The sequence below is a fragment of the Liolophura sinensis genome, chromosome 1, assembly GCF_032854445.1.
Source record: "Liolophura sinensis isolate JHLJ2023 chromosome 1, CUHK_Ljap_v2, whole genome shotgun sequence".
NCBI classification, from domain to species: domain Eukaryota; kingdom Metazoa; phylum Mollusca; class Polyplacophora; order Chitonida; family Chitonidae; genus Liolophura; species Liolophura sinensis.
The window spans coordinates 41,538,955-41,555,975 of NC_088295.1; the positions used below are offsets into that span (position 1 = coordinate 41,538,955).

The following is a 17,021-nucleotide window of genomic DNA, read 5'->3' on the forward strand; positions in this document are numbered from 1 at the left end:
GTGTTTTCACTTTTAAGACGTATACCGTATACTTTGATATGCCTATATGTTTTCTTAAAAAAAAAACAGAACATATGTATACATGACAGTTTTTGCACATTTTTATTTAAGGATGGGCTATGTTAGAACTTCATAATCCTATGAAATGTACATTTGTTCAGTTTTATATATATGCCCGCCATGCACCTGAATTTATGAAGACTGCACGCATGGCCTTTAATTTGACTAACTATAACAAATGTAAACGTATAGTCTTGTATAAATCATGCGTGTGGCTCTCAAATGTGTATAGGTACAGGCACTCGCACACATTGCAACAATATATTCACTTAATATACGCGTAGGCATATGTTTCAACGATTCCAGTATTCTGAAAGAATTGCTTTCGCAATACGTGTCCTCTTATTGGTCCGATCCATCAGAATAGTAGCTGTGTCGAAGGGAGAAAAACTACCATACATAAGTTTGATATAAAATGAACCAAACACCGAAACGCAGTCTTAATCTGTGACTTGTCATGGTGAAGCCACATACCGAGTTTTAGCTCATTACGACAAACCATTTTTTAATGTTGAAAACAGCCCAATAGGGACAAAAACATGCAGCCATAGTGTCGACAATGAAAAAAGGAGAGAGAGACAGAGAAAAAAAAGCACAAAACTAGAACTTGATCCGTAACCGTTATCTTTACTGTTCCTGAAAATCGTCAGTGTCCTATACGAGATAAACAGTCATAATCTTGTCGAAAAAATGGAACTGTCCGAAATGTTTTCTGTAAGTCGTTCTTTAATCTGAGTTGAAGTTCCATACTAAAAACCGTTATGAAAAACAGAGCCCATGGATTTTAAGGGAGCTGGGATGTTACCTGGCCATTGGACATATCCCTGTTCCAGTATTTACCAAATTATGTACCGCTATTACTAAGTCAAAGCGCAAAATTTCTGTCTCATTTGCTACTGAACTCATACGATCGTGAATCACAATCAAATGTCTTCAGGAAAGTAAACATTGACCCCAGAAAACTGTTTCGGGTGGGACTGACAAACTCCCCCTCGTATACCGATACACGGCATCGGGAGCAAAATAATGCAGAGAACAAACCCATTGATATTAGATCGCAATAGCAACGCTGGTGCATGTTGTACAATTTCTTGGTTAGGCTGAAAACGTACAATTAACATTACGTTGCATGGTTTTGCTTTTGGTGCAATTCCTCGGAATTTATGCGTTTGACATTTTCTTTTTCGAAGAAAGCATTGGTCAGACTGTAAAGGCTGATACAGGCATGACATGTTAAGCTTAACAGAAAGTCTGTTGTCTAAGTGATGTTAGAATGTATTCTGTTACCATAACATAATATTTTTGTCATATTCAACATAATATCCTGTTCGTCTGATGGAATCTTTATGTCGAATGCCAATTTTTTGAGTGTATGATATATGTCTGTTTATATACTTTTCAAATAGTTTTAATAACAACCTAAATCTAAGCATTTTTCAAGCGTAAGCCTTTCTCTTTATCTACCTTATATCTGTGTTAACTCGGCCATTGGGCTTGCGAAACTCATGCAAAGAAAAAGCGGTTTTTATACGTGCCATATTACACATAAAGAGACAAATGAATCCTCGACCTGAAGTGATCTAAACTAATTATAAGCAACGCCAGCTGGATTCGAACTCCTTTGACTTAAATGAATGATTATGGCTTAACGCCACAGTGTTTCAACCATATCCTGGCGATGTCACATAAGAGATTTTAAATTATTGTAAAGTCATATTGAACCATATATGTTCGCCCAAGTCTTGAGCGGTAATTAACATTACAGTCTTTGACAAGTGACCCATAAGCCTTATAATGTAGATCAAGAGATCGTTCGATCTCGCGCACCTGCGCTGCACCTGTAGACCGCTGGTCCACGTAGTTAATCTTTGCACAGATTATCTTAAGCTGAGACGTTATGGAAAGTTACGCTTTCTTACCCTTTACAGATCTGACATTTTGTAGGGATCTTGGATTGTCCCCGTGCTAAAGTTTCTATGTTCCATGTATTGTTACATATGACATGTACCCTAAGTGACCTTACATTTCGTCTCCAAAATTGCATTTGTAGAGGTAAATAAATGTCAAAAATATTATTTTTAGTGTTTACTTACAATTTTCCAGTAGAATATCTCCCCATGTTCTAAACAAACCTCAGAATACCTTTCAAAAACAGAACTCTGAGAAAAATGAGAAAGTCATAGACGAACTTGGTGGTGATTTAAGGTACATATATAATCGTACTAAATTCTAGTAATATAGGCGTACATGCTGTCCAACGGTTTGTTTTGCATGCTGTGAATTCATTAAATGGGAAAGGTTGTTCCCCTTGATGACCGGTGCTAATACTGTACATGTAAGTGAACGTTCTTTTTGTGTACTCCTTTTGTGCGTATAGCAATGCGTCAGCTTCGAATGTGTACTGTGTAAGCACCCACTGCAAAAAAAACGGCGAGGGGAGCCGTGCTTCTCTACTGCAGGACATGCGGGACCGGCCAGTTGTGTCCGTTAGCAACGGACCCAAACACAGCTTTGTCGCCCAGTAAATACTATAGTTAGGATGTATGACTGTTCCGTTCCGATGCAGCGATATATCGTTCAGTGCAATGAGGAGAAAATATATCATATATTCATGTGCTTAAATTGACGAAAAGAGGCAAAAAATTCTGGTTGGAACTTATCAGACTTTGTGGCTTGTTATTCTCGGGCTAGCTGTTTACAACAGGTAAGCCAATTGTTAATCAATACAGCACTATACCCTGTTCACATACTGTCACTTGTTATTTATCGATCCTTGGAGACTTTTGCTGTATGTGGATGAGGTAGATGCTTTGTTAACAAACCTTGCCGAAGTTCTTATTGTGAGCATGGTTAAGTCTATATAGAAAGGGAGGTAAAATATTAATCATCAAAGTATCCTTTTACCCTAAAATGTGTGTAAGTGTTCCAGTTTTGACGAATCCTTAGCACGGTAATGGGATGGCCAGCATTGCCTTGTTCGATGGCTATTCTAAGAACTGTTCAAGCATAACATAAGTGGACGTCTACAATGAACCGGACTATTTCACCATATATATATGGCAATAATGGTGCCGATTCCCATTTCAGAGTAAGTCTCGGTTATCTATGGTTGATTTATATGTGTGGTATGTACATGAGTAATTACAAAAGTGTAAGAAGTTTCATGAATGCATGATACAGGTATTCAGTATACTTTGGTATACTTTTCAGTATACTTTCACAGTTATGCAGCTGAATAAATCGCGGTGTGCCCGGAAATGTATAGCTCAACTTCTGTTATGAAATTGTCTACAACCGTTGACTAACAAAAAGACGACGCATTCAGCTCTCAAATGTATTTATGTGGATACAGTGGGATCGGACAGCTACAATATATATATATATATATATATATATATATATATATATATATATATATATATATATATATATATATATATATATATAGAGTTATATAGTTATATATATATATAGTTATATATATATATAGTTATATATATATATATAGTTATATATATAGTTATATATATAGTTATATATAGTTATATATATATAGTTATATATATAGTTATATATATATAGTTATATATATATATAGTTATATATATATATATATATATATTATATATATAGTTATTTCTATATACTATAGATATTGTAAAAGGCTATTACTCTTCCATACTTGTTTTGTTTTTCTGACATAGCATCATATTTACTCTGTTTTTTGCTGAAAATTTTCATGCGTTATATGTGATGTAATTTCATTCAGGCAAGCGGCAGACGGTCTTAATTTTACCATCATGGCGAATGTGAACGCCTCGGTGTGTAATCTAGAACGCTACAAGTGCTCTGACAAGGGCATGATCCTCCCGCTGGTGAACGAGTATTCCTGGTCTCTAGAAGCACGGATTATCGTCTATCTCATCGGCATGTTATGGAGTTTCATGGGTGTGTCCATAATAGCTGATATCTTTATGCAGGCCATAGAGACAATAACCAGCAAAACAAGAGTCATCGAAATTCCTGATCCCGATTTTCCGGGAGAGAATAAACAAATTCATGTAAAAGTCTGGAACGACACGGTGGCCAATCTAACTTTGATGGCCCTGGGTTCCAGCGCTCCCGAAATCCTTTTATCCGTCATTGAAATTATTTGGAACGGATTCCGATCTGGGGACCTAGGTCCCAGTACCATTGTGGGTTCGGCGGCCTTCAATCTTCTGTTCATAACGGGCGCCTGTCTACTGGTGATCCCATCTGGAGAGGTGCGAAGGATCAGAAGTATCAAGGTATTCGCCGTAACGGCTGCATTCAGTGTGTTCGCATACCTGTGGCTCATCGTCATTCTCCTTCTTATCACCCCTCATTACGTGGACCTCTGGGAGGCCTTCCTCACCTTACTCTTCTTCCCATTCCTCGTCATCATCGCTTTCCTCACCGACAAGGACTACTGTGGAAGAAAAGCCGTGGGGGACAGCACAGCCGGGCTGAAGATTGGTAAGTGTATGATCAAAAAAAAAAAAAAGAGAGAAAGTTTGAGGGGGGAAGGTTTTTTTCATTTAGTTATTTAATAAATAAGGTGTGATATTTCATACTTTTGCTCAAATAAGAGGAAATAAATATCTATAACGTGCATTTACTCCCAGAGAGCAAACCTCAGCGAAGGACGAATGTACAACCTCCCCGTCATGCTGGCTTCCTCTCCGGCCGTAAGTGTGAAGGTCTGCCAGCAACCTGTGGATGGTCGTCGGTTTCTCCCGGGCTTTGCCCGGTTTCCTCCCACCATAATACTGATGGCCCTTTTATAAATGGAATATTCTTGAGTACGGCGTAAAACACCAATCAAATAAATAAATAAATACAACCTCCCCCACTAGAGACAAAGGGAAAATACTCGCCAGACGCAGAGCACATGGTGATGTATGGTGCATATATAAGACATATCAGTTAATGCATCAGCCATAGTAGCAACATAATAAGGCATGCCATACACAGGACAAACGAGAGCCCGCCTTTCTACATGCAGCGTATATAAAAGATATTCACCATTCTTTCGTCACGAACGACGTACATATTTGGCCCAGTAATGAAACTGCAATTCAATTTTGACTAAGAAAGAAGAACATTCGGTTCACTGGTTATTATACGGTTATTTCATAAAGCTACAAGATATAAGCGCCTGTGAACTCACTTTTAACTACAAGACATAAGTGCCTGTTAACTAGCTTTTAACGCTGCAAGAAATAAGTGTCTTTTAACTCGCTGTTCACGCTATAAAGATTTCAGCTCAATTCCCACGAGAATGTGTCAACACATATTATAATTATACTGATTTGGCCATTTTAGAAAATCTAAACTATTTGGCACAACACGATGTAGGTTCTTAGCACTTGTAGAGCTGGTTTTATAGCTGGGTGATATATAAGGCGCTTGCCTTTTATTCATCAGGTCATACAAGACCTTGTTTCAGTAACATTCGAGAACAGGGACTTAAGATTTTCTCAAGGTATTGGTGGCAGTAAGGTGTCTCTTGTGCAGTCTTATATGAAGTTTGCTGAAGACCACTTGCCTCTTACCAATATGACATGTGTCTCAGGTGGAAAAAGGCCGTCAGAATAATTTACCAAAGGCCGGTGCATGGTTTACTCCGGGTACGCAAATTTCCTCAGTTGATTGACTCATGGCCGCTATCAGAGAAAAATTCCGTAGCACACTTAGTGTGTAGTCTCGTCACACAGAGATCAGCCTACCAATACAGAGGGCTGCTCAATGCTTTCCATGCACCAAACACCAAATAACTAAATACTTACATCCAAAAGCCCATTTACTTAAGTACGTGTGAGGTGTGAGGGTGTGTGTACAGGGCACAGGGGTCTTCATGGAAGGAACATTTGTTACTTTGCCAGGATAATTGCTAAGGTTAATTTTCCCATTCAAAGCCACGGATTTATTTATTTTGTGCGAAGAATTTCTTCAAAGATTTATTGTTCCCAGTAATATTTAACAATCACATCATCACATGTTTGCAACATTGCCTTCCAAGTGACGCGAAAGAAATACAGTATACAAGTGGAGAAAACCATATGGAGGCCATTGTCACTCCTCGTTAATCTGACAAAGGTTCTGGTTTAAATTCTTGGACAAGTAGGCCTTAATCATGCCTACACGTCTCTGTATCATGTAATGTTATGATAAAACAGATGACACCTCAAAGAGGCTTATAACAATGGAAGTAATGTAACACTGGAAATGTCGTCTCTAAGAAAACATATTCATGGGGAATGTGCTGAGATAACAAAAAACAGCAGAAATGAAACAAATAACCACAGACAAAGAAGAAACAAGACAAAACACACACACACACCCAAAAAACAACAGACAAAGAAAAACGCTTAAAATTAGTCATTGTCTCAAGAAATAGTAATGGAGATCCGGTGAAACGCTGGAAACGTTCTGTTATATTGGCGTTTGATGTGTTATTATCTTCTTCTTTCAGATATTCACACGATGTCTGTGACAGGGGAGGATGCTGACAAGGCTTTGGTATCTTCTGTTGTGAAGGTAACTATACAGTTACACCATTCACCCCTCATCCCCACTCACCCGTGCATGTGCACTATGTGATTGCAACTGATCGATACTGATCCATGTTGACAAAGACTTAATAGTGTGAAGGTAAACAGTGTGGCTGACGATAAAGCATAGTGCTGCTCTGGTTGTATAGCTGTCAAGTCGGATCAATCTTCACAAACTGGAGTGGGACTCCACAACGATAGCACCAATGTTACACTAGTTTGCACATTACAACGTAAGAGACTTTCAGCTGTATGTTGGTTTTTCCATCGTCAAAGACTCCAGGCGATGTCATTTAAAATGAAACCTATAGTCAGTTATTGAGTGTATTGGAATTTATTCACTCCAAAAATTAAAATTAATCACTCAAAAAGTCTGAGTGATGCTAGAATGTATTCTGTTATTGCAACAGATTATTCAGTTTAATATAACACACGTATTCCATTAATAAAATAAATGTGTCAACACACATTCTATTAGACTAACAGAATATTAAAGACAGAATGCATTCTAGCATCTCTCAGACAACAGACTTTCTGTTAACACTGACAGCTTAATTTTTGAGTGTGTGTTGCCATCGATATTACACAGCGGTTGCAGATTTTGAGTGATATTTACGTACATCATATTTCTGAGACGATGCCATTTAGGATACTACCAAGGACAGTTTGCAGAAAGTGGTCCTAGGATAAGGTAATTGTAGTTACCATGGCGACACACGTTGAAGGCATATCTAGCGATGATTTGCACTTGAATAATTTATTGGTTATATACAATATATCACAGAGCGGCTGAAATGCAGCATGGATGACAAGAATCCGTTTCATTTACCGTTGCAGTTTTTGTTTAATTGGACATTTGCTCATTTTGCGTGGGACTTCCTAATCACTATAATCTGAATGTTTTCAAAACAAAATATTTTTTGCTAGCATACAGATATAGTTGTGTGGGGCTGCGAACAGCATAAAGAAATGGCGAACGCTAAGGGAAGCTATTATAATATTTAGATACTGTAAGGCACGGTGTAAGGGGAGGCCTCTAATGAACCTGTGAATAATAAGGGCTTGCATGATGTTCTGTAGTGTACTATATTATATCACAAAGAAATTACGTGGAAAAGGGTCGAAGGTAGCTTTGGACGTGAATATCTGTTAACAGTAGAATGGAATAGTTTTAATAGACAGGTGCCCCTTTGACTAATTAATCGAATTAACTCCCTACTGAATTATTAAGGTTCATCACCAGAGAAGGCGTTGTAGATATGATTGTCAAGGACAACATTAAAGATGCAAGAGGCATACCTGGGCCACCGAATGACTGAGCAGATATATAGATGGTAATGCTGCATTGTATGTTTGGCAGCTACGTATGTAGGGGACCTATGTTCCACGCACATGCATACTCTTACTTGACTTATTTATTGGATTGGTTGTGGAGGTCGTACTCAAAAATGTTTCACTTACATGATGGCGGTCAGGTTTTTGGATGGAAGAAACTGGAGTGCCCGACGCAAACCACTGACCTTCGACACGTAACTGACACTCCTCTTCACTTATAGCAGCAACCGAAACGGCAGGAAGTGGCCTCATTGGCCTGATCATGGCAATCACAGTGAGCCAACCGTTTTGGGAGGAGGGGTGGGGGTGGGGGGTGGTGTGGGGGGGGGGGGGGGGACGCACGCTTGCCGTGATTTGCGGTTTACTCCAATAGGAATGGAATCATATAAGGGCTACTGTTAAGGCTGTTCCGTTAAGAACCGACTGCTAACGTAATACCGCATGGAACAAACCTTTATAGGATATCGTGGCGGATGATGTTTGTAACTGGGGGTCGAGTAGGGTGTGGCTGTTGGTATGCTCAGTTAACAGGGCCTTTTTGTTTCACATTCATATATGACAACTAGTTGGGACAATATTGTCCAATGTACAGATTTTGTTGAAATATTATATCACTTACTGCAGTAACAGCCATTGCATGATGCAGCCGGTATCGATCTCCTGTAAAATAACGTCAAGTCTTTGCTTATACAACTTTATATGGACATAAATTGCAGGAATACAGCAGGCGCACTGCCTAACAGGTTTATTAAAGTCAGCACCAGATTATCAGACATTTGTCTGAACCAACAGCAACTACAAGATGTGTTTGAACGAAACGTACCACTGTGCAAGAAAATCGGGATATCATTTGTCCTAAATATACTCCTTTAAACAGTATCAGTAATGCTGGTTTCCACAGCTGGTTAACCCGCTATACTGCCGTCAGTGATGATGTTGTATAGTTATAGGCTGAACAAACATTACGGAGTTGTATTCCCTTCTGTTTATAGCTAGTTGCATGGTAACCTACAGTCAGAGCCTACAAATGATAATATTAATTTCTGCAAACTAAATCGACACATGTCAAAATAAACATAATAAGTCAATCGCACGTGATTCGGCATTTAACGCAATCATTTACTGGTTTGATATTGGCTAAAAGTCTTTTGAATTGGAAGTCGGGAAGGGGTGGGTGGGGTCATACCAAAGACTTTAAAACTGGAATTTGCTGCTGCCTCGCTTGGCGCTCAGCGCTGAGAGGTACAAGGAATCAGGACTGGTTGGCCCGGTGTCTGTATAATGTGAGTGGATGGGTGTCTTGTCTGGTGTCTTCGGCATGGTAATTCAGTGGTGGCAGCGCTTTGACGGCATGACTCACACCTAATGACTCCCCGTCGTCATATGACTGAAAAGTTGTTAAACCTGAAGAATTCATTCATTCATTCTTTCCTTCCTTTGAATTCGCAGTGGCTAACCCTCGTATTACTAATGAAATACAGCATTTAATCACATTGTATTAATACATGTATACAAACACAAGCGCAAATTCGCATGCATAGCGGCTGTATCCCGAAAACAATCGATGGCGTCTTGCACTCAGGTTTCTAGTTCGGTGAAAGACCCATGCCAGAAGATAGGATGTCATAAATTAGTCCGACAGGCCGACTTACAGACAGTCTTAGTCTGTCACTGAGTTGTTTGACATTACTGGATGGCGATAAAAGCTAGTCCATTTGGTTATTTGTTAATTTTTTTCTCTTCGGTTGATTTAATTTTTTTCTTCCTCCCATCAAAATGCTGGCCGCCGTCGTATAAGTGAAATATTCTTGGGTACGGCCTAAAACACCAATCAAATAAATAAATAAATAAATTTTCTTCTTATTTTGTTTAACAGAGAATAGGCAGGACCCCAAACATATCGGACGTGACTGTGGCGAAGATAACAGCCAAGTACATCCAGGAGAATTCCCACCACAGCCGTGCCTGGTATCGTATGAACGCCATTCGGCAAATGTCGGGATCACAACCGCTCGTCCCGAAGCTTACCGAGGAGCAGGAGGAGGCAAGCATTAGTTAATCAGATCACCCACTAATTTACAAGAGGGGGAGATTTTAAAAAAATACAGTTGGGGAGAGTACAAAATACAGATATAGTCTTTTTCTTTAAGAGAGTCGCCTATATTCAGCTGTCTGTAAAATCAGTCATACTCAATACCAAAATTGCCTTGAGTCAGAGACACGTAACAACACAAGCTCTACACGTGGATATGTTTTAAGTTCATATTGTTGCTAGGAAAATGAAGTTAGAACACTTTTTCTAATTTATAATGTTGAAGTTCATAAGCTCGGATTGGACGCCAAGTACCAATTTCCTCGGGTGATTAATTCATAATTATTCTCACAATCGTGTCTCAAAATGAGGTGGTTTAGCGTGCCAGCACGGCGCAATGACTTACTTAAGAGCCTCTCACCAATGCGGTCGCTGTGACTTCAAGTCTGTTCATGCTGGCTTCCTCTCCGATCGTATGTGGTAAAGTCTGACAACAACCTGTGTGGCCTTTTTCGTGGGTTTCCTCAGGACTCAGCCCGGTTCCCTCTCATGTTGGCATTGCTGAAATATTCGTTAGCACGGCGTCAAACACCAGTTAAAGAAATTAGTTCAAACATCTTACTGATGGTTAAATTCAGAATCCTCCTACAGATCGATGACTTCAAAGTCTCATGCTAAAATCTTAGCTTTGACTTAACTTACTCTATGCTGCACATACATACATATTAAACAAAATAATCATTTTTTTCTGTCTGTTGGTTTCAGCTTCTTAGTAGACTGTACAGTAACAAAGAGTTTGACTCTGAAACCCCGGTTCGCAACTCGGCCGCCATTGTGAACAAAGCCATTCTAGAGTTTGCTGCCTCAACAGTAGCCATCTTGGAAAAAGACAAGAGGGTCCGAATTGTGGTAAACAGAGGGGGACGCCAGAATAACAGGGTCATTTTCAAGTAAGATTTCGTACTATATTGATCGAAAATCCACCAAGAGCGCTAGATGGGTTGGTGTTTTGATAACAACTTGTACAGTCCTGAAGCTAACACGAATAACTTGCTTGATGCGTGGATTACATGTATCAGAAAACACAACCAGATCCTGAACAAGCGTCGAATTGAGTGAAGATTTGCCTGTCAGCTATGAAGAACATCTAGTAAATGAGGTAGCCTATACTGTACACTCAATGAACATATTTCTATATAAATCTGAGAGAGAAGCGAGCATGTATGATTTGTTAACATATACTCAATGTAAATATACACATTCTCTCAAGACCAAAGGCAGCCTATTTATGTATTTTTTTTTTTATCAATTTATCTTGTTTAGTTTGGTCATATAAACTGTTGACTTTCATGCAAATGGGAGGTGGAAATAAGGGTAAAGGGCGGGACGATTAATGGGGGATAACTCTAATGCACATACGACTCTGCGTTCGGTAGTCTCCCTATGTAAAACACTTACAGCCGTGGGAATAACCCTACAACTCATTTGTCATTTACGTGTTGTCCAGACGCTGATATTATTTTAGACTGCTAAATCCATGTGTCCAATTTCGCATGACGAGTTTGACAGAAACTCGCTATGTAAAACAGTCCATTTTACTATAGATTCCTTTTGATAATGTGGGATAACTTCAGCAGGGTTGAGAAATTTCCACTTTCGTTTCGTACCGGCTTAATTTTATTAAAGGTACGTATTTTCTATTTTTTTATTAAAGTAAATTACTGGAAGTTAAATCTAGTACACATAATAAAAGTAGCCACTGACTGAAAGGTCAATTTCATAATACATTATGTTGATTTCTAAAAACTTGTTTACATTTACCTTTATGAATAATACTTAAAAAATCATGCATGAGTGAATGATATGTTCATGAACATAATTAATATATTAAGAACGACGTGTGTTTAATATATGTTAGATAACCATTCCAAAATGCCTGTACCCTTACTACCAAAGGGTGGAGACGGTTGACGGCACAGCCAAGTCGGGTGAGGATTATCGCCCCTTAAAACAGACACTCGTCTTTGAGCCGGATGAAGTGATCAAACCAATAGACATTGAGATCATCGATGATAACCAATGGGAGCCGGATGAGGTGTTTTTTGTAAGGCTGACAGTAGAATCGGGCCAGGGTGCCATAGTTGGGGACAAGGCAGTCTGCCAGGTCACCATTTTGAATGACGATGGTAGGTCTATGTGAATTTTGGGTTAACGCAATGGCTATTCGGGTCCACGCTGGGTCGACCGACCATAGTTGTCTTGTAATTCATGATTACTACGTTACCAGTACAGTTTACCATAATTTGTCATGGAAAATGCAGTAATAAATAATAGTTTAAACAGCGTGGCTCCGAATTACTTTAGGAGAATAAGTATCAACATTCAGCCTAGTTAACATTAACGGTACGTGTAGGCAACGTTAGTTAACAATATCCTGCTTACTAATGACAGTATTCTTTGCTGGCTTATTCACCCAAATTAATAGGGACTGTATATTAAAGCTTGTTCTCCATTCTTAATAATGATAACTTACATGCACCTAGGTAATGTAACCCGACTGTAACATTTACCCTTCTGTTTCTAGATCCCGGTACATTTCAGTTCAGTGGACCTAGTTACTTGTTCAAGGAAAGCTGTGGTAAAGCTCTGATTCCCTTGGAGAGACTGAGTGGAGCGGATGGCAAAGTCAGCGTTAAATGGAAGACTACAGACATGTCCGCCGTAAATGGAAAGGACTTTAAAGGAGGAGAGGGCGAGCTGAAGTTTTTCCATGGAGAAGTCAGCAAGATGCTGGAGATACCCATTTTCGATGACCAGGTAAAGAGTTGTTATTGTGGTAGTCCAAAAAACTATATCATCAAGAATACGATAGCAAAACTCTTAAAAGCAAAGTCAGTAAGAATCTCCTCATACCTGCTTTAATATCTTCCCTAGATAGAGAATTGTTGATAGTTTCAGTCTTTGGTCTTTCCTCTCCCACTGATGTAATATCCATGGAACAGATGTACTAGAAAGACTAATGACTGTATTTTAATTTTATTTTCTGATGTAAAATATCATTGTATCCTGACTAACACAAAATATACTGCAGTTTTAATTTCTGATATAATAGGAAGCAGAAAAAGATGAAAACTTCCAAGTGGAGCTGATAAGCACAACAGGCGGTGCAAAGCTGGGACGAATCACACGCGCAGTCATCACCATTGTTAACGATGACGGTATGTACGATACTAGCTAGACTCCTTGCGGGTAGACCTACACCCTTAGTACTTCATTATTAGGCTGCTTTATGCCAGGAAATCTTGAGTGTTGCGTTAACTAAAATAAATGAATAAATACGTCAGGATATGTAACACATGGGTACCTTGGCGAGATAAAGACATTTTCACGAGACTCTTCATAGTCTTCTTTTACATTATATTATATCTCATGCGTTTGGTAAACCAAAACCATCCACCTACTATACAAAAAAAAGGTCCACTCTATCTGGTGCACACAAACGCACGCGCACTTAAATGACATGGCTGCCCCTATTACGGTATTACATTGCCATTGTCGGTATAACATTGCTCGTAATATTCAGGCACGTAGCACAACGTGTTCACTGTGTGACAGATACTTGACGATCTGGAGCGTTCCTCATTTCTCAGACGATACAACAATCAGTGAATGAAATCATAAATTCTCATTAGCTGCTTTTTAAACATTTACATTAAGATAGAATAAAACCCTAACAAGTGACCAGAGGTCGTATTTGACTGGTTACCTGTGACCATTTGCCAGCCATCACACTGTCGTCGCTGCTCTGTTTTTACTGTCTGTATTTTAAGCCTTTATATTCAGCAACAATTTTCATCAGTTTTATGAATGCGTTTGTTTTTTGTTTCAGACTACAATGGTCTGGTTAGTAGAGTTGTGAACATGACCAATACGAACCTGGATAACGTCCGGCTCCAGACGCAGTCCTGGGGAGACCAGTTCAAGACAGCTATGAACGTTAATGGAGGAGATGTGGAGACAGCTACCTTCTTCGATTATATGATGCATTTTTTCACTTTTGGATGGAAGGTATCATCATTTACTTTCTTTTGGCAGTTTAGGCAAACATCCTGAAAGCATTTTTTCCTCCCAAAAATCTGCATGATGTCGATAGAGGTGGCTTTCTAAGAGTTTAATTGTCGATAAATGGAAAGACTAAATCTGATTCTCATGTTCACTGTTCCTGCATACTTGTGAACTTCACCGGTGACTCGGATTCAAACTGAATTGACTTCTTGTAGTGCACGAGTAATACATTATTAGTGCCTCACAAAATGTCATCGTAAAGCCAGGAATGAACAATACAAAGCGAAGGTGAACGCACTATTAAATTGTGACTGCATTACTTTGACAGGTTATCTTCGCCCTGGTGCCACCTCCCTCTATTTGGAATGGTTGGTTAGCATTCATCATCGCCCTCGCCTTCATCGCCATCTTGACGACTTTCATTGGAGATCTCGCCGGCATATTTGGTTGTCTGATTGGCTTAAACGACATCGTAACCGCCATCACTTTCGTTGCCTTGGGTACTAGTCTTCCAGATCTGTTTGCCAGTAAACAGGCGGCCCAACAAGAGAAAAACGCTGATAATTCCATTGGGAACGTGACTGGAAGTAACTCAGTCAATGTATTTTTAGGTCTCGGTTTACCATGGGTTGTATCCTCCATATACTGGACCGCTAAGGTGAGATATATTTGGTCACTTCTTATCCCCCTATATACACATGTGCATACAAAGTAGTATATAACACATACAGTTCACACATTTGAATTTTGCAATTCGTAGCAGTTTATTTGGCTACTTCGGTTAGTTGTAACCGCTACCCTTACTATTCCCACCATGGGTTAACTTTTGGAATCCATGTACTAAGAGAATAGCACATTTCACTTACTACAACATTTGGATGCATACCAGCAGTTGTCCACAGAATAAATTGCGTAACTGCGCTCAAAAGATACTGAACACAGAGCCAGTGCAACATGGCTTCACTCTGAGTCGACTAGCCAGTTCACTTAAGGACACTTAAATGGGGCGTTAGTCTCCTATGGTTAACACAGAGCCTTGAAAGATGCACCTCCAGTCACTCCACACACCTATAACCTGAGACATCCATTCATTTGCATCACATGTTCCAGAAACAGCCCCTTGAGTGACCTCTACCAGGGGCCCTCAAATACCCAAACTACTAAAAGTTTAATGTGACACAGCACTTTTACAGTTCTCATTTTCACAACATAAATGCTCACTGAAGACCACTCATCGCCGATCACTTGATGTTTTGTCAAAGATGTTGTTTTCATCGCCAATCATCTAGACTGCATTACGATTATAGAAAATCTACGACCAGGGGGTTATAACTGTAGATAGACGATTGGTGCTTTACCTAAACCACAGCGATCAGATATTTTGCATCGTGTTAAAACGGATACAAGTAGATCTACTAGGGTGTTTACAGGGATATAAGCGTCGACATTATGCTATATGAGTTCATTTGAATATCACAACCTACTTATCTGTAGTTTTAAGTCGAGTTGTATCTCGGGTACTTCTACACGGGCGCTGGTTTTACGGGACACGCTTTCCTCCATCCATAAGTTCGACCGCTGTCGTGTAAATGTAGTCTCCAGTACAACGTCAAACCGTTCAAATATAGATAGTACCACTAATTAGCTCATTAATTAATTTTCATGACTGTATACTTTTTTCTTCAGGGTGAATCGTTTGAAGTTCCCGCGGGATCACTTGCATTCAGCGTAATGCTCTATACAGTATTTGCCATTTGCTGTATCGCACTCTTGATGCTTCGGCGAAACATTGCTGCGTTCGGTAAAGCGGAACTAGGTGGGAATACAGGTTTGAAGATCGCATCGGCTGTTGTGTTGATGACACTCTGGGTGCTTTATGTTCTGCTGTCCTCCCTTGAAGTCTATGGCATCATAAAAGCGGGATTTTAAAGGGACAAATAGGGCTATATTGGTATCATACAGTACTTGTACACCATAAAATATACTGCGGAATGTTCCTATACACCTCAATGATTTGTCCTTCATACAGTACATGTACATCAAAAAATGTACTGCGGAATGTTCCTATACACTTCAATGATTTGTCCTTCATACAGTACTTATACATCATAAAATATACTGCGGAATGTTCCTATACACTTCAATGATTTGTCCTTCACACAGTACTTGTACATCATAAAATATACTGTGGAATGTCTCTATACGCTTCAATGATTTGTCCTTCACACAGTACTTGTACATCATAAAATATACTGCGGAATGTTCCTATACACTTCAATGATTTGTCCTTCATACAGTACTTATACATCATAAAATATACTGCGGAATGTTCCTATACACTTCAATGATTTGTCCTTCATACAGTACTTATACATCATAAAATATACTGCGGAATGTTCCTATACACTTCAATGATTTGTCCTTCATACAGTACTTATACATCATAAAATATACTGCGGAATGTTCCTATACACTTCAATGATTTGTCCTTCATACAGTACTTATACATCATAAAATATACTGCGGAATGTTCCTATACACTTCAATGATTTGTCCTCAATACAGTACGACATTTCGTGAGAAATAAACACCATAACATGAATGTTTTCCATTTGGCGATCATTATTGTTTCACGTATGTCATTCCCCACCATTTAGTGCTAATAGAATAAATAAGCTTCCAAGCTGTAAAACCTATTGTTTTTGTTCGGGACGGGTTTAACGAACTCTTTTTGGGCTGTGTATACTGTCACTTTTCTAGAAAACTGCAAATCGCAACTATTTAAAATTCAAAATCAAACTTCTCGCGTATGTTATCTTTTACAATTTCGAAGTTTTTTCTGCTAGATCACTAATTTCCTCCGCCACACTGGATTTCCACCATAGCTTGCTTTTAAGTAATTTCTCCAGAATCTTTGGACAGGTTCTTCTAGGATTGTTTATGCATGTAGAGCG

The 17,021-nt window shown here is 39.1% G+C and overlaps 1 protein-coding gene across 1 annotated transcript; it reads left to right on the forward strand.

Annotated features, from left to right (window-relative positions):
* The first annotated feature begins 3,860 nt into the window (after positions 1 to 3,860).
* Positions 3,861 to 15,996, forward strand: LOC135482315 (sodium/calcium exchanger 3-like). Its single transcript, XM_064762243.1, has 10 exons — positions 3,861 to 4,557; positions 6,557 to 6,621; positions 9,847 to 10,014; positions 10,768 to 10,952; positions 11,959 to 12,188; positions 12,587 to 12,819; positions 13,115 to 13,220; positions 13,892 to 14,070; positions 14,396 to 14,725; positions 15,754 to 15,996. The coding sequence occupies exons 1-10, from the start codon at positions 3,861 to 3,863 to the stop codon at positions 15,994 to 15,996; spliced, it is 2,436 nt and encodes an 811-aa protein (XP_064618313.1).
* Positions 15,997 to 17,021: the final 1,025 nt, after the last annotated feature.

Bases quoted from the DNA above. Each gene is read 5' to 3' on its own strand.
- LOC135482315 (XM_064762243.1), top strand. From the start codon at position 3,861: ATGGCGAATGTGAACGCCTCGGTGTGTAATCTAGAACGCTACAAGTGC. The intron at 6,622-9,846 runs GTAACTATACAG...TTTGTTTAACAG, and splicing joins TGGTATCTTCTGTTGTGAAG to AGAATAGGCAGGACCCCAAA. The intron at 13,221-13,891 runs GTATGTACGATA...TTTTTGTTTCAG, and splicing joins CACCATTGTTAACGATGACG to ACTACAATGGTCTGGTTAGT.